Below are 21,821 nucleotides of genomic sequence, written 5' to 3' on the forward strand. Positions count from 1 at the left end.
AGCAGCCCCTGTTTTATCCTCAAAAAAGAGATAAAGAGAAGGGAGGGGAAGAGTAGTTTTGCATGATCTATCATGCATGTTATACTTCATTCTTATTATAAGTAATTGCTAAATTATATGAATGATGTTTGTGATATTTTGTTGTATATTGTTAAAAGCAGAACATATCAACAACAACAAAAATAGCTTCATCTTCCTTTTTCATAAAAAAAATTGATAAAAATGTCTTTAGTAATTGTAATTATTAGTTTTTTTTTATCTACAATGAGATCTCAGTGAAAATTAAATATCCTAAAACCCATAAAAATTAAATTACTCATTATGACATTGAGTTAATTTTTTGCTAAGTTCAAAAGACCAAATATTTGCTTAGCCAATTCTCAAATAATATGAAAAATTAGCAAAATATCTTTCAAAGATTGATAAACAACTATACATGACAAAATGGGTGATTCAAATTAAGCTTAATTGACACTCTTCTTTTAGTCCCAACAAACTCTCAAGTATATCCGATATACATGTCTAAGAAAATTAGGATAATCTTTAAATATAATTCAGCCAGTATGTCATATAAATCGATGTTTTAAGAACAGTACTTATTAGAAAGAAATACATTACTTAGTTTAAATAATTCAAATATTAATTTAGTTTATGTGGTTAAGAAATTTTATTAATTAATTTTTTTTGTTTATTAATACAAAATTATTAAATTTAGATTTAATTTTACTTATATTAGTAATATATATTTTATAATAATAAATTATTTTTATAATCTATTGTATTATATATCCATAATTTTTTAATACTAATTATAAAAATATGAAATCGTTAATAGAAAATTCTATTTGTAGTTTGTATTCAAACTTATTTATGCATTGTTTTATATTTTTGTTGCTGGTTATATTTAATGTTTTTACTGAAAACATTGAGATTCAATTCTCATGATATATTTGGTAGTACTCTGTCACAAAAATTCATCTTACGCCCAACTTTTGTTAAAAAAATAAAAATGATATATGACAAAATAGGATATTATATAAAAAAAAACATATGAATAAATAGATATAACTGTTCTTGTGTTTACTTCAAATCAGTGAATGCCACGTTATATGCTAATTATCTCTTTTCAATTATGTGTCAAAATTCAAAATTGTGTTTGAAGTTGCAAATTTCATACAGGAGGGATAACATAAATTGTCATTTATGAGGCAGGTTTAGTATATCACAACATGTTCTTGTGCCTTCAATTTTGCTTTTTGAAATCAGGAAAAATTGAATAAAAATAAAAAATAAAAATAAATCAGAGTAAGGAATAGAGAGAAGAAAAATTGGAGTGCTGAACTGTCATAAGCCCATAACTGAATAGTAGGATAAGCAGTTTGTGCAAAAGACGAATAATTTATATCATTGCAATTGCTGATGTGTCGAGCACTGAGGAAGGCATAGTCTTAATTTATTTATTTTTTATTTTTTTTGGGGGGGGGGGGGGGGGGGGGGGGGGGGGTATTTGAATAGCAATATATCTACCACTTTTACCAGCTTCTTTTGTATCGCCTGTTATTTGTATCTCTATGTGTACTCTGTTTTGAGTAAATGAATTTGAATGAAACAGATAATATAATTGATTCTATCTATTGTCTTTCAAATTAAATTGTACCCATTTCTTCAATCAGATTGATCCAAACACAATTGATATCCTAACATGCATTTTCTTCAATCAGATTGATCCAAACACAATTGATATCCTAACATGCATATGTTGATGTAGACAACACTGTCCTCTTCTAAATTCTTTGATATATACACTTAGTAATTAATAATTATATTAGACCATATAATGTATATTATAAGTATAGAAAAAGTACATTTTACAAAACGTATCATATTCAAAGTTTTTATATGAGATGGTATATATTATGTTTTTAGAACTACATAAATATACATGAATTGTGTCACACAGAGTTTTCAATTTTGCATTCATGCAATATGGTTTAACTATAATAAACCCTAGATTATTCTATTGTTCTTTCATTCATTCCTTAATAATGAGCCAAAAAAGAGAGTGGTTGCAAAACTACTACAAAGAAACAGAAGAAAAGATTAGGGGCAGCTAACAGTGATATACAAAAGTTATCATTGAACTTTCTTATATATAGATAGTGAATATGAGGGGGAGAAACATAAATTTCAAAGATGAACCCTTACTGGGGGGCTTGACTGCTTAATATGCACAGTTATTAATTAAGTCTATGTCCTCATCACTAGCTATAATTAAGTTACATTTGAGTCCATATAGTTTTATTGCTATACTAATTAAAATTATTCCACTAACCTTGGAGGAATATGAAAAGTTCCACAATCAAATTAAAGTTTCATCTACTTGAGTGGGAACTAAAGTTAAAGTTCTTGCTTTTGTGGAATTACCTTTATGCTACTGGCTCAAGACCAGAGAACTGAATTATAGTATGTTCATCTCGTATCCAAATCTGCTGAAATCTCTATCCCTATTTCAGCTGATCCCAATTCGTTCATCTCAAGTTCTCATGCCCTGCCACTAGTTACTACTGAACTAATCATCTCGAATTACTGTGTGATCATCAATGTTGATCTAATTTTTTTCTTCTGAAACCAGAGATGTATGCTTGTTCTTGGTGATATATATCGATCATTATTTTCAGAACCTAAAGCTAGGTTTGATGTGTAATTTGTACAGTAAAGCACCTGGATCTTCTTCAAATAATTATGGAAAACAACACGCTATGAAAAAAAAGAGAAGCATATTTGGCTTTCAAGGAAAAATAGGAAAAGAAAGGCACCTCATGAAAGAAATATGCTTTAAGTGTCTATTGTACTATTTTGGAAGAATATTGGACCCCAAATTAGTTAGCTAAAGATAAGAAATCCACCTGAAAAATACCATGCAATTGGAATTATTCTTGAATATATGCAGATATATTTCACTCACCACATATTGTTTGTGATTTTATTCCCTTTCTCACATTTTCATGAGATCATAAATAGTGGCTTCCTGAGTTCCTATCCATTTAAAAAAATAGGGACATTTTTTCATCCTATTTGAAGCAACTTGAATACATTTATTTTGGCAAATTTGATGACGTGTATGACATTAGTTACGGATCATGTACAAGCTGGAATTTTTCGAATTTACCAGCACGAAAACGGAGTTCAGACTTCAGAACAGAGGAAGAAGAGGAGCTGATTTGTGCAACATAATTGATATTTTTTGTTAGTAAATTCATTGCGCAAGTACTCACATAAATTAGCAGTATTAAACTTTTTAAGGTTCAGAATTTGTTGTAATTTTTGTATGTTCCAATCAAACATGTACCCAATTTTGTCAGCATCAAACTATCTAGCTTGTTGGAAACTTGGATAAGCTTCTTGTATCAGATTTATGAAATTAAGATAAGATGGAATAATGCTGCGCAGGAGGAATCAAGGTATATATAGCACACTCTAGTATTGACAAGAGGAATTATATCAGGGGCAGGATATCTGCTGCCCCATGTGCACATCCATTCGTCTCCTCCAAGTAGATTACTGCCCCAATTTTTTAAAGGCCAGCACGCCAAAGGAAAAAATCCATATCTAAATGATTAGCTTCTCCACAAAAATAAAAAATACTAATAGTTAGAATTCTGTTTGATGTACGCATAATTGTCTTCGAAGGTTTAATTTATGTGTAATATTTTAGAAAATTACATGCTCTGCTGCAGGGAAATTTTATAGGATGGTTCATACTGTTGTAATTGAATGGTTATATTAATTTTATAATTAATGTTTTACAAAATTAAGGGAACAAAGATAAAAAATATTTCTGTTATAAGTTAATACTTTCTTACTAAAAATTAACAACTAGTCTTCAATACAGAACAAACATCTTTCAAAAAAAAAAAAAATAATAATAATAATAATAGAAGTAAAATAAACATGTTGTAGCAAGTATTGTTAAAAAAATTACTATTTAAGCTAAGTTCTTGCCTGCGTTTGCCATGCACATTTAGAAATAACCAGACAGTAAGACAGAAATGGGACTTCAAGTAACTTAACTGGTGTACATTATACATAGCTCAAAATTTTACAGCCACTAATATATATACCTTATACAACAAGCTCCACCTAGCTGGTGACCTCTCCTATAAATAGCAAACTTATCATCATTTCTTCTCATACCAACCGAAACATATATCTCAACTAATCCAAGCTCTTGTAAAATACCAACTAGAGTTTACCATGTTGTTACTGTCAGGACACTACCCTCGGGATATCAATACTAACCAAGGAAACAATCGTTTCAAGAAGATGACAAGAGAGCAATTTGAGAAGTGGCTCGACTCTGTTGATTCAAACCATGACGGTTACATAACCCGAAACGAGCTCTATGCTGCACTGGCCTCACTAGGATTGCATTTTAAAACTTGGAAGACGTGGCGAGCCATGAAAAGGTGCGACAGGAACCATAACCATGCCATAGACCCAGGGTTCGAGAGGAAGAAGCTGATCGATTATGCACAGAAATGCTGGGGTATTATAGTCACAAATTAATTACCAAGTTAGCTGGTGCGAGAGTTATATTAGATGTTTAATATACATATACAAGTAAACCTATGCATGTTTAGTTTTGTGTGGTTTTATGTTAGTGTCACTTCTATGTTATCTGGCCTGTAAATAGTAGCAAGAAGCAAATATTTATGAGCTTCTTGTTTGCATATGTGGACATGTTTTTGTAAGGGTCACTTAACAAATTAATATAATAAGAAGCGTGCATTAATTTAGTTATTAAAAATCTTGCCTTACAGTCTTCAGTTTTCTATTTAAAAATTTATTTTTTATTTTCTGCTAATTACTATGAGTTAGTAATTTAGTGTATAGTCATGTAAATTTGTTAGTTCTCCTATGCTTATCCAGCTACTGAACTGAGTTCTCCAATAAAAGTTTCTGTCTCAATCTTCTAAAGCCAGACAGATGGGCTGCTGAATTATATATGGAATCTGATACTATTTCAAAGTTCCCAAGTAATTATAATTGAGATTCTGACTTTACGTGAGGTTGAAGCAGGAGCTGAGCAAGAATATATGATAGCATAGATATTTTTTTAATAAAATGTAAATTTATAATTATTTGAAAAATAATTATTTTTTTTTTTTCTGCAAAATATAATAACATTTTTTTTAACTCAATTGATTGTCAAGAACTAGCCTCTGATTTTGTGCATGGTAGAGTGCAATAATAATATGAAGAACCAGATCAACCATAAAATATTTCCCTCACATTTATACCATAATCTCAATTATCTTGCATAATCTTCTCTTTTATGATATAGTATCTATTCTAAAAGAATAATTATATGAATCTCTCCACTCTCATCCCTCCATCATCCCCCATCTTTTAAATCTCCATTTATGTGGAATTTTGCGAATGTCGTTCACATTTTTCATGATCTATGTAAAATTTTGCGAATCTAAAATCACGAACATATTCTACGAAATTTTATCTTTCAAATGAGATCCATGATGACATACTTTCGGGCTCATCATCACACAAGTATTTATACCTCATCGTGCAAGTATTTATACATATACTTGTAAGTATTTATCCCCAATCGTGTTTAACTTTTATAAACTAACTTAACTAACTAGTTTAATTAAATTTATTCAAAACACTGTGGTCTTGGAAGATAATAAATTAATACTTGCAAACTAAGATATTAATACTTGCATGTCTAACTTGATATGACTATATGGGAGGACCACTCAAACTACATGAGAAGAATAATCATACACGTTTTTAGTTTTTTTTTTTTTCAATGTCGTCCACATTTCTCACGATCTATGATAAATTTTGCGAATCTAAAACCACGAACGTATTCTACGCAATTTTATCTTTCAAATAAGATTCATGATGATATACTTTCGGGCTCATCGTCACACAAGTATTTATACCTCATCTTGCAAGTATTTATACCTATACTTGTAAGTATTTATCCCCAATCGTGGACCCCGCATCTCCGCATCAACCTTTCCCAATCGTCCATACGTCAACTTTTCTCTAACAAAAATAATTGACCACATAGGTATAAAAATACTTCAGTGCATAAGTATAAATACTTGTAATATTTGATATTAATACTTTTAAATGTCAGCAGTGTCATATGTGTAAAATACTAGGTATAAATACTTAAATGACGAGGTATAAATACTTGCGTGATAACGAGCTCGAAAGTATGTCATCATGGATCTCATTTAAAAGATAAAATTGCGTAGAAGACGTTCGTGGTTTTAGATTCGCAAAATTCCTTATAGATCATGAGAAATGTGAATGAGATTGAACAAATAAAATTGGGAGAATAATGGGAGATAAGAGTGGAAGGACAATTATCATGCCCGATTCTAAAAACAAGAGAAAAAGTGAAAAAAAAAGTAATATTTTGCCTTTACTTAAATAAGTAATTAATTTATTAAAAAAGGTTTCTTCTGAAAGCCAAAGCATCGTCAACTAAATTGAAGACAAATATAACTTACAATTCATATAAGAAGACAATAAAAATTTGCAAAAGATGCTCAAAAATTAAAGTAGAAAAGAAAAAGGAAATATATTCAATTATGAGTTATATATTGGGATTATTATTGGTATATTTATTGAAATATTCTAAATTACTTAACTCCACATCAAAACACTTAAATCTCTTATTTCCTCATTTTAAATTAATTACAATATATAGTTCCATATTTTTTTCATCAAAACACTCAAATCTCTTATTTTTTTTCACTTGAAATTAAAATATTTTCCTATTTAGTTTTACCAATTGCCATACAAATATTGTGATCAGCACCACAACCATCATCATTCATCCACATGAATTGTATGGACCACTCTATATATGTCTATGATGAGCTCCAAGTTACTCTTTGCTGCCTATTCAGTGCAGAATCTTCTCTATATATATGTATAAAGGGCTTGCAGTATTGTACTAAACTAGTGAGGCGTATGCCTTGGACTTCGTCAACACATGCATTTGGGCTTCGTAAAAATGGTTTTGATCGATAAACAACAATTCGTACACGACCAACACCTACATTACAAAAGCTACAGCACACACTACGTACCTACCCGATGAGGCAATAGTCATTCACTTAATTCCTCTTTTTTGATAGTTTGCTATGATTAGATTTTATTCTAACTGCTGGTTGTTCCAGCATCTTGATTTACTGGACAAATTTAGGAGTTTATCTGCCTTTTTTTATGTTTTTGTCAGGTTTTTTTTTTTTAAGAAAATTAAGGATCTAGTCCTCATTTTATTGATTGAAGCTAAGTTACATAAGATTTGTTACAAGGTCTAACCCTAGAAAATAAAGAAAAAGCTCAAGATGAGGAGCTTACAAAAATATGAAACAGGGTAGATTAAACCTAGTGAAGTGACCTCAAAGTCAAGTCCAAGAAAGGAAAATAGAAATAATATATAGAAAATGTGAAAAGATGGAAAAATGGTAACAGGCTGTAAACCCCTGTGAGGCTTGTGGTTATATATACTAGTAGCTAGTTAATTCAAATAGCCACATAAATAATTTTAATTCGGCTGGGAGCTATTCTGTCCCTGCGATACCGCATGGATACTTGCCCCGTACATAGATTGATTTTTATGTAGCAGATTTTTAACAACTTTTAGGCTGCATGTTCCTGTAATTTTTGTTTCGTGGGCCACGTCAATGGCGTGCTTTCGAGCAATTTAATCAGAATCCGATTTAATCCGACTCAGATTATAATTAATGGGATCTTTAATGTTTGTGTGGATTTTGATCGGACAATTAATCCGGGTTCAAATTCAAACTTTGAGTTATCTAAGAGAGCTTTAAGTCAATTTTGTTATAATTAATGATATTATTGATTATACGGTGTAATCTTCTACACAAGGTCTTCATAATTACGACTGATAATTAATTGTCAGCTTGACTAATTAAAGACTTGTAGGTGAGTTCCAACTTCCAACTCGACAAGACGATGTTTAATTATCTTCTAACTTGTAAAGAATTTTTTTTTTTTTGTTAATAAAATTTCTAGTAGGAAAAATATCAACCCTTTAAAAAGTAAAAAAAAATTATGAAAGCAGAGGTGTACAAGGATAGATACTTACGTATTCACTTTAGTATCAATCACAAAAAATGGGCCAAAATTAAATAAAGAGAAATTTTCTAGTACCCCAAGCCATCATATCCCATTCAGTTCTCAAACTAGTTCAACTGAAATTTTTCTAATTTTGAATAAATAATAACTGCCGATAATTTTCAGTTTTGATTGATGAATAACAGTTTAACTAGTTTCCTATTATAGTTAAAAGTGTCAAAAGTGTCAGCTATAAAAAATAAAAAAAATTAACTTATATTTGAGGTTTAAATTTTTCAATGTAGTAGATTAAATGGTACAAATCATAGGTTTAAATGCTTAAGAATTGAAAGTGTTCATGGGTATTACTTTAAAAAAAGCGACGACTTAAAAATAACTCAAAAATATTTCTTCATGGATCTCATTTGAAAGAAAAAATTTAGTATAAAACATTCGTATTTTTATATTTGCAAAATTCATCACAAATTGTTGGTAAAATTGACGAGAATGATCAGACGAAAGAAAAAATAAGAGTGGGTAAAAGAAAGTTTTCTTTTTGACTTGAAGACAAAAGTAGTTGGGAGTTAAAAATTATCCCGATTTAGAATTTAAATACTTGTAGATAGAGTTTTAAAAGCTTGCGAGTAGCATTGTGAATGCTTATAGACAGAGCTTTAAATACTTGAATATGAACATTGAAAATAAAAATTAGACATTAAGTAGTTGGAAGACTCGTTTAGAGATTTTGTTTGGGATATAATTATCATTCTCCTAAAATAAATATTATAGTGGTCACAGATTTCACTTAGGCTTCAATTTTCGAAAGGGGCATACAAAAAATTACCATGCTTACATACCATAGTTATTTCTAAAATCTCAAAATGCTTTTTAGGCATTTTTATTTTGCATACCATAGTTACAACTCCATATAATTCATTATCTAATGTAATCAAATGAGGTCATGACCTTTATTTTTCCTCAAAAAAAAAAATTAACAAATGTAAATCTGTTGATTTCATCTTAATTACATGTATTATCATTTTGATAGTCATCCGTGAGGGAAATAAATTATCAAAATTTAATCCGTCGATTTTATTAGCCCTTGATAAATATAGAAATAAATTTAATATGATATAATTCACGATATATATGATATATTAATTAATTTTTTTAATTTATAATATAAATATAAAAATTGTTATTTGAGATTGAATTATTTTTATACCAATTTAGCACTAAGACCATGAGCATCAAATCCCCCCTCAATAAAAAAAATTTGAAGTACATCAACCATAGATAATTAACAAGAAAATTTTGTAACAATATGCCATTCTCAGGCCAAAACACATAAAGCAACACTAACATACAACCACGCAAACTGAGAACCAACTCTTGATCTAGTGATTAAAGATAATGTCCTTGGAACACATGTTAAAAATCCAGATAGAGGTCCCCTGTAGTTGATAGTATGCACGAATCTTTATCTCAAAGATAAAGACTCAACCTCCAACTATTACTAGAAAACATACAACCACATAATCTAAACATACATAGGTTTACTTGTACATATATAACATCTAATATAGCTCCACCAGCTACCTTGCTAACTAATATGTGACTATAATACCCCAGCGTTTCTGAGCATAATCAATCAGCTTCTTCCTCTCCATCCCTGGGTCTATGACGTGGTTATGGTTCCGGTCGCACTTTTTGATGGCTCTCCATGACTTCCATGTTTTGAAATGCAATCCTAGTGTGGCCAGTGCAGCATAGAGCTCGTTCCGGCTTATGTAGCCATCACGGTTTGAATCTACAGTGTCTAACCACTGCTCCAATTGCTCTCTCGTCATCTTTTTTAAACGATTGTTTCCCGGGATATGTTTAGTATTGTTATACCTAGCTAATGTTGGAGGGTAGTAGTGTCCCGGGTCATTTACTGATATGACCATTGTAAACTCTAGTTGGCACTTGTCAGAGCTTGGAAGAGTTTAGATATTTCTGACTGTTACAGAGAGAAACAGTGATATAATTTATAGAATAGGTCACTAGCTAGTTAGGCACTGCTAATGGTATAATTAATGTACAGTAGTGGTAGTGATAATGAGTTTGATTGCTTTATGCAAGTTAGTTGAAGTCCCATTACTATCTTGTTATATTTTAGTGTGACCAATCATTAGTACCAATATTATTAGTAAACTTTATTTATATCTATAAGTTGATGTGTGTATTATACGATAATAATCACTTACATCCTTCCTTTTCCTTTTTTATGGGAGAATCTAATCAATCAGATACATATTTTATCCTCAGCAAAACAGCTGGTAAGGTTCGGCGGTTGGGCCGGTGTGGGGGCTGGAATCTGTCATCTGATAATTAATTCCTTGTGCCTAATGCTCAGGCTGTTCTATTCTTTCTACCCATGGATTCCAGCTTCTGGACAGCAATATTCCATCCTATCTTAGTTACCAAAATCTGACACAGGATGAAATTATGGCTGATATAAAAACTTTCATGGCTTGGTTGCATGGTACACCTATGTTGGTATACTTATGTACTTAAAGCATGAAATAGCCTGATATCCTCAAATGCCTCAAACAGGAATTACTAATATTGCATGTTCAATTGCCAGGCACTTGACAGCCATCTTTGTCTCCAGCTCAACAAAAGTTTCTCCAAACAAAAATCCCAATTCTTGTTCTACAATTAATTATTGTATGTCCTTGGAATACAGCATAGAAGGAAAAACCGGCCGTTCCGGACCGGAATCGGACTGTACCGATTCGATTTCAGATCGAGTTATACGGTTAGTGATTTTTTCGTCCAATTCACTACAGCAGAAATACTCTTCTGCGACCGGCCAAATGGGTCGCAGAAGGGTGAAGCGCCGGTCCCAGATGACCAAAATGGGTTGCAGATGACCCGGTCGCAGTTGCTCCGTCACTGATGATAGCACTGCTGACGTCACCGGTCTCTGAAGGGTATGGCGCCGGTCGCAAATGACCCCTTCAGCGACCGACTAGATCAGTGACGGATGTGACATGCTGACGTGGCTAAAGACCTATCAGAGACCGACTAGACGGTCACAGAAGGGTTCCAAATGGGTCGCAAAAGGTTTTTTTCTTTTTTCTTTTTCCCAATTGATACAAAATGTACCAAACAAATTTAATATTAAACCCATTCTGTTCATATATTTTTCTCCAGCCTCAATTGATACGAAACGTAATTCACAAGCATTTAACATCAAATAACAATTCCCATATAACATTCGACATTTATAGTCACTAGAATAAATGAAACTAAAACCAACACATCAAATTTCAATTTATTTTATTATGATTATTCCAACAAATGACATTAAATAGCACTGGAATAAATATATTTTGACCCATAACATTATATTATACAAACACAAATAAAATAAGGTGCCCAAAAATTTTTGTGAAGGGAAGGTACGAAGGATAGTAATTGAGTCATCAAGTCCTCTTGGGAAAATCGACATATAATCTGAAAAATCATATAAAAATATTTAATGAACAATGATGGTAGAGCATAGAAGTAAGAGCACTAACAATAACAGCTACTAGTTTGCCAGCAATTTGATCAAGCTGTTATATTGTATTTTTGTTGGCCCTTATTTTGTTCATATTTTCCCTTTATTTCATTTCATGACCAATTGAAGTAAGGTAAGCTAATTTAAGTTAAAAACAACATGTCACAACATAAGAGAAATAAATACATCCAAGACATTAACAGCTTCTAAAATTGCTGTGGTTTATACAATATTGCATGAAATATCATAGAATGAAATAGAAGTTTCTTATTTATACAATATTGCTGTGGTTTACCTTAGCCAAGCTATTTGTGCAGACAATAAGAAGCTTCTCATCCTCACATACCAATAATGGCCTTATAGCCTACAATAATATAAAAGAAAATATAAAAAAAATATTAGAGATATTGAAAGATCTAAAAAACTAGAAAATAAAATAAAAAACCTGTCAAATTTTCATACCGCAAGGCATCTCAATGGTTCGTATTGTGATATCACCACGTTTAAGCATCTCTGAGCCTGATTTACAATCTACACACACAAAAAAAAAGATATGCATAAGAAATGGAATTAGATCAACAAAAAAAATGTATCAGAAATACCCGAACCATCTACTGATATAGAGCTGATTAATTTATTATCTTTAATTATTAACTTTTTCTTGGTTTTTCGAATACCAAAATATATATGGTACTATAATAGTCAGTTAAGTACTTAGTAATCCTAAATTAAACTAACCTTAAACCACACCGAGTTCCCTTTGTGTTTTGAAATTTCAACGAGTTGATGGATTGCTTCTAGCTTGGTCAAATTTGAGTTCCTACTATTCCCAGTGCACACCTGCAGCACAAATTATAAAGAATTTTAATTAAAGATTTTCTTGTTGAAGTGTCTTGCAACAAGCAAAATATTAACATAACATTCCAACAATAACTGGATTTTTTCTCTGTCCCTTACCCAATAACTGGGGTGTATACTGGTACAAATGATCAGGCTCTGCTGCCATGGTACAGAGATACTATTATTCAATAGATAATATACTTAACATACCTGGTTAAGGATTTGATTAATACTCGTTTCTTCATCTGACTGGTAACAATTCGCTGCATATATATCCTGATTTCTCATGCATGGGACTTGAGAGTTGAGACACTTGCAAATTTCTGAAACTTCCCTTTAAGCCAGTCATAATTTTCTGGCATGTGAGAACTCGATCTAGACCCAAAATCCACTGATCTGAACTTAAGTTTAGGATGCAAATTGAATGCCGGCTCGATCACACCATAACGGTCCATGGAAGAACACCTCTAAAACAAAATTAGACACCAACAAAAGGTCAGAGAGAATCGGAATCCAGAGAAAATCAATTAGAGACAAACAAGTAGAAAAAGCAATGAAATGCTATTGGGTGAAAAGGGGACCCTGTAAAGAAGCAAAGTCAATTTTCAAATGCATATCATTATCATTAATAACACCATTTTATTTCTATTTCAGTTTATTCGCGTGAATAAATATCCTCAAATCTACCTCAAACATCACACCAAAGTCTCATCTCTCAAGTAAAGAAGTACGATAAAAATGGTAAATAAAGAAGACACATACACAAATAAGCAACACGAGGCTTCTCTGATTCGATCTCAGCTGCCACACGAAGGATCGGTGCAATACTACTCAACGTCGGAGGTACAACCTTGTTATCAAAGACCTCCATGGAGAAGGTCGCCATGGCTGCGCACTTCTAGAAGGCCGCCTCGTCAGCGCCTATGGGCACGACAGTGGACCAGGCGTCGGAGCTGCTGACGAGGACGCATTATCAGCTCCTCTCGTTCGACCAATGCTCTCTCGTCGGAGGAGAGAAGTTTAAGCGAGAGAGAAACGGGAGAAGTGAAACAAGGGCGCAGTTTTTTTTTTGGCTAACCCTAGAGGCGGAGGCGACACGGGAGTAGACAGAGATTTCAAGGGGTAACCTTCTGCGACCGGGTCAAATGGGTCCCAGAAGGTTAAGGCGCCGGTCCCAGAAGGGTTCGTCTCCGATGCTTTCATTTATTTATTTTTTTTGGTTTTTTTAGAGGTTTTCTGGGACCGGCGACTGGATCAGTCCCAAAAAGCGGTCACAGATAGGGGTGAGTAAATCGCTCATAACTCGTGAGCCGCTCATAACTCGCTCATTAAAAGCTCGCCTAAACTCGCTCATTTATCCGCTCATTTAAACTCGCTCATTAACAACTCGCTCATTTACTTAATGAGCGAGTATGAGCATGACCCAACTCGCTCATAACTCGCTCATTAAAAATTTGCCACATCTAATCCCTGTCACATTTAATCCTATGTAATTATGTGTAACATCAACCTTGCCTCGTTAAGATTGATAGATAGTGAACATAGTTTCATATTTAATCATGTGTAATATAATGAGCACAATGTAACATTTAATCCTGTGTAATATACTAATATTCATAGTTTCATATTCTTTTTTTTTTGTAAATCGGCAGAACCAAAACCTCCGCCTAAAGCCCAAAACAAATAATAGTCATAACAATTCATTTAAATGAATTATGACAATTGGTTGGATTTTGTTATGATGACTTTTAACAAATTTTGTTATGCGTGGGCATACTATATAATTTTGTTTTGAGTCATAAGTCATAACTCGTGAGCCGCTCATAACTCGCTCATTAAAAGTTCGCTCATTTACAACTCGCTCATTTATCCGCTCATTTAAACTCGCTCATTAACAACTCGCTCATTTACTTAATGAGCGAGCATGAGCATACCCTAACTCGCTCATGCTCGCTCATTAATCACCCCTAGTCACAGATAACTAGTTTTGCTGTAGTGATTTAGGCCGGAACGGTCTAATTCCAGTCTAATTTCGGCCGGAACGGTCTATTCCAGTCAGATTTCGGCTGAAATGATCTAATACCACTGAAACGGTCGAAACACACATTTAACACACTCCAAAAAAAATTCCTTTGGCGTGAATCAAACCTGTTATCTCTTGATTAAGATGCTCATACAAATACCACCATATTCACTGTTCTTTCTAAAAACCTAACTACATGTATATATAACTGTTATAACTACAATCAAACATTTGTTTACAGCAAACTGTACTACAGACAAACCATATTCACTTTTTTATTATAGTTATAATTGTAGTACATGTTTGATTGTAACCATTTTCATACACTGTGAACTGATTCTAACTACATATGTTTATATAATTGTTATAATTGTTTGATTGTAACCATATTCACTTTTATTAGTGAATGATTTGATTGTAATCATATGTTTAAATAGAAATTACTGACAAATTATTTTTCATCAATTTTTTCTATTTTTTTAGTATAAAACAAACTTCTGCCAAAATAGTCTGAGTTTCCAATCCGATTCTGATCCGATTCTGACCGATTCCGATTCCACAGTCAAAAGAATTATCCTGATTCCGATTCCGATATTTCCTTCTATGGAATACAGAATTTCGTAAGAAATATTTCAATATATATATTATTTCCTTTGTCATAAGATTTTAAACATACTTCAATTTTTAAGCTCTGTTTTTTAATTTAACTTATAAAGATGATTTTGATTTTCCAAAATAATGTGTTTGTGTATTTTCATTTTCATTTTCATTAGGTAGACATAATGTATGGGAGCAAGAGAAATGGACTTATTATGACATCTTGCACATGATCTGAGATTTCACCAATTTAGTGTAATTAATGCATGCATACCATGGTCACTAAAGATCAGCATTTAATATTCCGACACTCATATTTCTCTTATTGCTTAAAATGCAAATTACAGAACTGACCATCAGATAAACACATTTACCAGGCAAATTTATAAAGCCCCTTCCCATTCACTGAACACATTCACAACTTTCACTTCTTTGCTGGCCGGGTCATCATCCCTATAAAATCATCCATATCGACGTGTTGTTTCTGATTCCTGTCGACTTCCTTCAACATCTTCTCACAGTCCATCAGATCAATCGACTCACCGAGCATACTAAAGGTACGCTTCATATCACGAGCGCTTATTTTCCCGTCTTTGTCCTTGTCAAACACCGAAAATGCATGCCTTATCTCACGGATCATCACCCCGTCCTTGTGCACGTCTAAGAAGCATTCGAGATCAATGGATTCATCTTTCTTCGAACCTACATGCTTGATCATATGTACTGCCTCTTCTGCTGCGTTTGCCACACCTAGCTTCGTCAGCAGTTCTTTGAGTTGCGTCACCTTTATCTTGTTATCTGGTCCTGCAATTTTGGAGAACACCCACTCCATCTCCTTGCGGTCAGGTTCATAGAGTGGCTCACCGATCAAGTCTGAGAGTTGCCGTTCTCTACTGGGTCTCAGCTTTGACGTTAGATTGTGCTTGAAACTTAGAATGCTCAATTGAGACATCTTTACGTTGTTATTTTTTTCCTTTTCAGCTCTTAGAGGATGTGTTTTTATGATACTAGCTTACAATTTCAGCATAGAACAACATATAAAGCGACACAAGTGCTTTACTTTTTGGATTATGATTTCAAGATAGATTCTTAATGGAGAGAACAGGAATACTCCGAAGAATCTCAAATTGCTTTAATTGAATACAACACAAAAAGTACCAAGAAGAAAAAAAGGGAAAGATAATGGGGGTAACATTCATAAAGAAGCAAAGGAATCTCTAGTGTGGTTCACAAGTTTGAAAAAACTTTCCTTGAACCTCTCTGTTTCCATCATTTTTTATATCAAAGTATATATTAGAAGACAAAAAGAATTAATACAAATGATATAAAAGAAAATTGCTCAGAAAGTATAATTCTTTATAAATGACGAATAAGTTATCAAGCTATCGGAAGTAGCAGCCTTGTCTTGGTCAAAAAAAGGATTTGTGGAATTGTTTTTTCTCTTGTGAGGTTAATAAAACCTATGCAACAAAGTTGATTGACATATTAAGGTGGCTTCTCATCATCTATATCTTGCATTAAATTTATATCCTTGCGCACCGTGATTTTATTGACATAGCCTAAACATGGACAAGTAAAAAGGAAGGTCAAGGAAATAATTATAGTTTTGCAGAAACATAAAGAAGAAAATGTCAAAGTCCAAATAGCATTTAAAAGAGAACAGTTCTATTCTCTCCATACACAGGAGGTGTGGTTCAAATGTACCAAGTTAAAATAATAAACGCACAAGTGTATTTGCTTAACCATCAGATATTAATCATTTTCAACAAGCACAATTAATCCTAAGAAGCATATTTCACTTGAAGCCCCAAAAGGAAACCTCGTGTCCTTATAATGTACCAACAAATACAAGGACTACTTTTATCACAATCTCCATTAAATAACAACAAATACAAGGACTACTTTTATTACACCACCAGATCTCCATTAAATTTGTAACCGGACTGAATATTGCTTCAGTACCTTAACATAATCCAGACTATAAATATCCCAAGACCTTGCAATTTTAACATCACCATTCATTTCTAAAATGGTCTTTTGGTACCTCAATTTAATGCAGTTTTATAAAATGTACTTGGCAAGAAAATTTTATATTTTTTGGATTTTTTTACTTTTTTTTTAGGTAGGTACAAAATCACTGTTCTTCAGAACATTCTGGATCATCCAAAAAACACTGATTTTGTACCTATATAAAAAAAAAGTAAAACAATTTCCAAAATATAAAATTTGGTCTCAAAGCACATATTAATATGGATATCATGTAGAGTGGTTCAGATCAACTGTTGGACTTTAAAAATGGAGATAATGATGGCAGGCATGATTGGGGCATTTTAACCCTGTGCAATTAAAAAAATAAAGCTTCACAGGTAGGTAACTAATAAGCTATCCAGTACAATAACATCTTAGAAGATTAAAAGAAGGGAACACAACAAACAGAAAGGGGAGAGAGAGAGAGAGAGAACACACCTATACCCATACAAGGTATGCACTTGCAAATGGTCTCTTTACCCTTTTTTCTATAGTAACTAACCAGACCTGTCCCTTGGCAACTCCTACATTTCCCTGTCCATTCATATGCTACCTCTCTGCAATCCTTCAAAAACAAAAAAAAAGTACACAAGTTAAAATAGATCTAATGGAGAAACAGAGCGTCACTACAAAAGCAGATTGATATTTGTTCACTTCTGATATTTTAGGCATGAGATAATTGAGTAGGATTGAGAAGAAAAAAAAAATAATAAGATATTTGTTCACTTCTGACATTTGAGGCATACAATATTTGAAACTTATTGAGTAGGATTGTAGATGTAAGGTACAAATACCATCCATTTTTTATAATAATAATTAAATAATAATAATTTATGAGTGAGGCTATGGTCTATGCATAGCGTGGATTGGTCCATACTATGGATCAATATCTTCGTTTTCAAAGTCCAAACAGTCGATCTAAACCGTTCAACATGAGCTCCATATGAAAATGTGCATGCAGACTAAATTTTATATTTTTCAGAATATTTTTTTTTTACTATTATTTTAGATAGGTAAAAAACCACTACTTTTGATTGGTCTAAAATCTTTAGATCAAGTGATTTTCAACATATCTAAAATAACAGTAAAAAATCTACAAAATGCAAATTTTTATCTACAACTATATTTTCATATGGAGATCATGTTGAACGGTTCGGATCGACTATTTGAACTTTAAAATGAACACATTGATCCATAGTACAGACCAATATGCGCTACGCATAATACCGTAGCCTCACTCATAATTTATTATGTTTTCCAACCTCAATAGAGAAGCCTACTATCGATATAACCTTCCTTTATGGCAAAATTGGGTGTATTTACAAATTAGCCATCCTGGGGCAATTCTGAGAAATAAATCTACCACCTTCTTTTTTATCAAACCCCTCTAAAATAGACTCCAAAGCTCACTCTCAGATAAATTTGAGAAAAGCCCATAATTAATTCCAGTATTTGGACAGCACGAATAATTATGGGACTAAACAGTACCAGAGGAATTGATTTACAGCTTGAGTTTTCCACTTCTGCCAAGCAAATTCTGAATTCAGATATATCATTACAACAGTAAAATTGGTATTTGAATCAAAATCCTGATGCTAAACCATGGAGGATATTTTGGAAAGATTTAGAGTGCTATATCATTTAACATTTAGCAAAGGCGTGCTGCATTGTAATTTTTGCTCCAACTGACATATTCAAATCAAAGAAAACTTATCTTTTGTTCCAAGATTTGGACGCATTTGAAGCTCTAACTGAATTCCATTTCTTCAGTGAAGTCACAATTGATTGATAACATTATTAATACATCAATACCTAAATTCAGTAAAGCACGAGCTACAATTTACTAGAAAGCTCATAGACACACATACCTCGATCTCAGGGTCACACCTGAGCCGCCGATCAATCTCCTCAGGCGTGCAAGGTGTCGAATCAGGGATCGTCATGGGGAGGGGAAGCGGTTCTGAGTCATCCACGAGATAGCTCTCCTTATCCTTCGACCACCACCACCACTTATTCCGCGTATTCCTCTTCTTATTCTTCCCTTCTTCCTTATCCTCCTCCTTGGCGTTCACGCGCACCCCGGGATCCCTGGCGGAGATCCGACCGTCGGCTTCGGGGCCCGGACGGAACCACCCCGGTGATGACGCGGCGTCGGAGGCCTCTGCGGCGGCGCGGAGGCGATGGAGGGGAAAACGCGATGGAAGGGGAAGGAAGGACGGAGGTAGTGTTGGTTTAGGGACGATGGAAAGGAGAGAAGGAAGGGGTGATGGATTCATTGCAGGGGAAGAATTGTAGAGGAGGAGGTCATGGCCTCTGTCCGACTCGACTGGTCGGAGAAGAGAGAACCCGCAGAAATGGGAAGGGCCGAGAGCTGAAACGAGATAACGCAGTCATAGACGGTAAACTGGAAGTGTCCAGTGAAACAAAAGATCCTCTATTTTGAATCTCTGTGACATCTATATTGATTTCTCATGCAGTGAGTGGCTATCAACTTCTATAAATGCATTGCTACAGGAAAGGTTTTCAAGAAAAGGCCACAGAGATACTAGACTCATGTGAAAGGATTCCTTGGCTAGGCGAGTGGGACTTGGTCACTTGGACGCCTGGGACATGTTTTTAGTTTTTTTACATAATCACGCCTTTCCGGATTCATTGCGGCCATCTGTCAGATGATCTATATGCGGTTTTCTCATGTTTAGGCCTGTTCTACGTGTTACTGTTTACGTAGGGAAAAAAAAAATCAGTCTTTTCAGTTCCTATTTCTATTCCTATTTTCAACCAGGGGCGGAACTCAACTTTAAGTATAGGAGGGTTAACGGACTAAACATCATATACTCAAAAAATATTACAATAAAAATCAAAATCTATAAAATACAAAATAATATGATTCTTCACTATTTGATTTTATAAAACTTACAATAATTAACAAACAACAGTAAATGACATGTTTAACAAAATAAAAAAAATAGTATATTCAAACATCATATTTTTTATACTAATTTAATTTAGACCTATGCTTTTCTAAAAGATTAAATTCGGCAATAATATCATCTAAGCTATTATTATTAACTATTTCTTTCTCGATATAAACAAACATGTAATCTGTAAAAAAAATTCTAACTTCAAAAATTAATTTACTACTTTCGAAATATATAGAATAATTATTGATGGAACACTAATTTTATCTTTCTTATTTTGAATTTTTTTCTAACATGAAAGCTAATTTGTTGCTTTCTTAATTCTCTTGTCATTGCTTTCTATTTTTACAACTTGTTTTTTAGCTCATCTAAATTTACAATACTTTTTTTTCGGTAACCGTGTATATGTTGTCTTTTCTCTATTCTAGTTTGTACCTTTTTATACTATAATATTAAACAACTCTTAAAAGTTTTCAAATGAGTCTAATTGGTCACGGATCACATGAAACTATACCAAAATAGTTTATGTTACTTTTACACATGAACCCTTGAAATTTTCTGTATCATCATAGAGAAGGCTGAGGCATACAAAATATAAATTTTAGTAAATTTTCTAAGTACTTGTTAAAAAAATTTAAAATATTGGAGTTTACTCAGCCACCTTACTACTTTCCACCCCTGTTCCCAACAGGAACGTCGAACAGGCCCTTACATTTTCTCTCATAGTCACAAAGACCAGCCAAACGATGAATTTCAATTTTTTACAAGGTTTCAAGTAGCAATTATCACCACATTGCTTTTAATGTCGGAAAAAACTATACCACAGCTATTGTGAAGCTATAGCTAATTATTTAGATCTCTAATAAAAGGAGAACAATTGATAGCAGTATAACGTTTAAGATCCAAAAAACCTATAACACAGCTATGTTGCACTTATAGATATCTATTTAGAACTCTAATTACTTTTTTACACTTTAATAGCAACGAGAGTACGTATTTTGTTTCATTATGTTAATTTTGAAGAATAAAATAAATTAAAAATGTGAACTAACTCAATCCAATATTATGTGGTGATTTTTTTGACCAAGTGGCACAATTGGAAAAAAAAAACTTTTAATATAAAATGAGCAATCCAATTCTTTATTTGGCCCAAAATAAATCATAAATATATTTATATATATATTTTTAAATAAATTATAAAAATATATTTTGAGGTTCAAAATTGTAAAATTATGTCTTCTTTTAAAATATTTCTTCCATCTCACTATATTTTATGATTTAGTTTCTAAGTGAACTCAAGAACATATCCGAGAGATTTTTTTTCTTTTATTGTTTTTTTTCTTCTACATATTGTCAATTTCATGTTGTTTTTACAGGAGCAGAGCTAATAATTAAGATGATATGGGGCCCATGGAGGTCAATTGGCTCTCCTTTTTTTATATGTAATTGTTTATATAATTTATAATAATGTTTTAAATATTATAAAAATTGACTCTCAATTGTAGCATAAATTTTTTATATTATTAATTTTATTTATATTTGACTCTCATAATTTAAAGTTATTGCTCTGCCTTGTTGTTTCACCATTAAGTCCTTGTAGTTCTTACAATAGTTATAAACACCTCATGATAGTAATTAAGCAATTTTGTAATTTCCTCTGTATATAAATCAATCCCTAAGGCTACGTGCTTTCAACCAAAAATAAGATCCCTTCTTTTAAACACTCGGATTCTTAGTCCAAAAT

At 32.7% G+C, this 21,821-nt stretch overlaps 3 protein-coding genes across 3 annotated transcripts; all 3 read right to left on the reverse strand.

The window, feature by feature from the left end:
- Window positions 1–11,482: 11,482 nt before the first annotated feature.
- LOC144553121 (CLIP-associated protein-like) lies at window positions 11,483–13,605 on the reverse strand. Its single transcript, XM_078301211.1, has 6 exons — window positions 13,274–13,605; window positions 12,722–12,978; window positions 12,410–12,511; window positions 12,134–12,202; window positions 11,967–12,035; window positions 11,483–11,625 (listed from the first exon to the last, which is right to left on the reverse strand). Exons 2-6 carry the CDS (start codon window positions 12,797–12,799, stop codon window positions 11,515–11,517), a joined length of 429 nt encoding a protein of 142 aa, XP_078157337.1. The 5' UTR covers window positions 12,800–12,978; window positions 13,274–13,605; the 3' UTR covers window positions 11,483–11,514.
- A 1,950-nt stretch (window positions 13,606–15,555) lies between these two features.
- Window positions 15,556–16,083, reverse strand: LOC144552518 (polcalcin Jun o 2-like). The gene has a single exon (XM_078300485.1). It carries the CDS (start codon window positions 16,081–16,083, stop codon window positions 15,556–15,558), a length of 528 nt encoding a protein of 175 aa, XP_078156611.1.
- A 430-nt stretch (window positions 16,084–16,513) lies between these two features.
- Window positions 16,514–19,553, reverse strand: SCO2 (protein disulfide isomerase). The gene is made up of 3 exons (XM_078300751.1): window positions 19,028–19,553; window positions 17,598–17,724; window positions 16,514–16,690 (listed from the first exon to the last, which is right to left on the reverse strand). The coding sequence occupies exons 1-3, from the start codon at window positions 19,433–19,435 to the stop codon at window positions 16,617–16,619; spliced, it is 609 nt and encodes a 202-aa protein (XP_078156877.1). The 5' UTR covers window positions 19,436–19,553; the 3' UTR covers window positions 16,514–16,616.
- Window positions 19,554–21,821: the final 2,268 nt, after the last annotated feature.

Source organism: Carex rostrata, chromosome 4 (assembly GCF_964058835.1).
Source record: "Carex rostrata chromosome 4, lpCarRost1.2, whole genome shotgun sequence".
Taxonomy (NCBI): Eukaryota; Viridiplantae; Streptophyta; class Magnoliopsida; order Poales; family Cyperaceae; genus Carex; species Carex rostrata.

What these genes read in the sequence shown, in the direction of transcription:
- SCO2 (XM_078300751.1), bottom strand. Translation starts at nt 19,435, where the DNA reads ATGAATCCATCACCCCTTCCTTCTCTCCTTTCCATCGTCCCTAAACCA. An exon ending in GGTGTGACCCTGAGATCGAG is followed by an intron (nt 17,725 to 19,027) that starts GTATGTGTGTCT and finishes TTGTTTTTGAAG; the next exon opens with GATTGCAGAGAGGTAGCATA. An exon ending in CATACCTTGTATGGGTATAG is followed by an intron (nt 16,691 to 17,597) that starts GTGTGTTCTCTC and finishes GTCCATGTTTAG; the next exon opens with GCTATGTCAATAAAATCACG.
- LOC144553121 (XM_078301211.1), bottom strand. Translation starts at nt 12,799, where the DNA reads ATGAGAAATCAGGATATATATGCAGCGAATTGTTACCAGTCAGATGAA. An exon ending in TTAATCAAATCCTTAACCAG is followed by an intron (nt 12,512 to 12,721) that starts GTATGTTAAGTA and finishes TTTGTGCTGCAG; the next exon opens with GTGTGCACTGGGAATAGTAG. An exon ending in GGAACTCGGTGTGGTTTAAG is followed by an intron (nt 12,203 to 12,409) that starts GTTAGTTTAATT and finishes TTGTGTGTGTAG; the next exon opens with ATTGTAAATCAGGCTCAGAG.
- LOC144552518 (XM_078300485.1), bottom strand. Translation starts at nt 16,083, where the DNA reads ATGTCTCAATTGAGCATTCTAAGTTTCAAGCACAATCTAACGTCAAAG.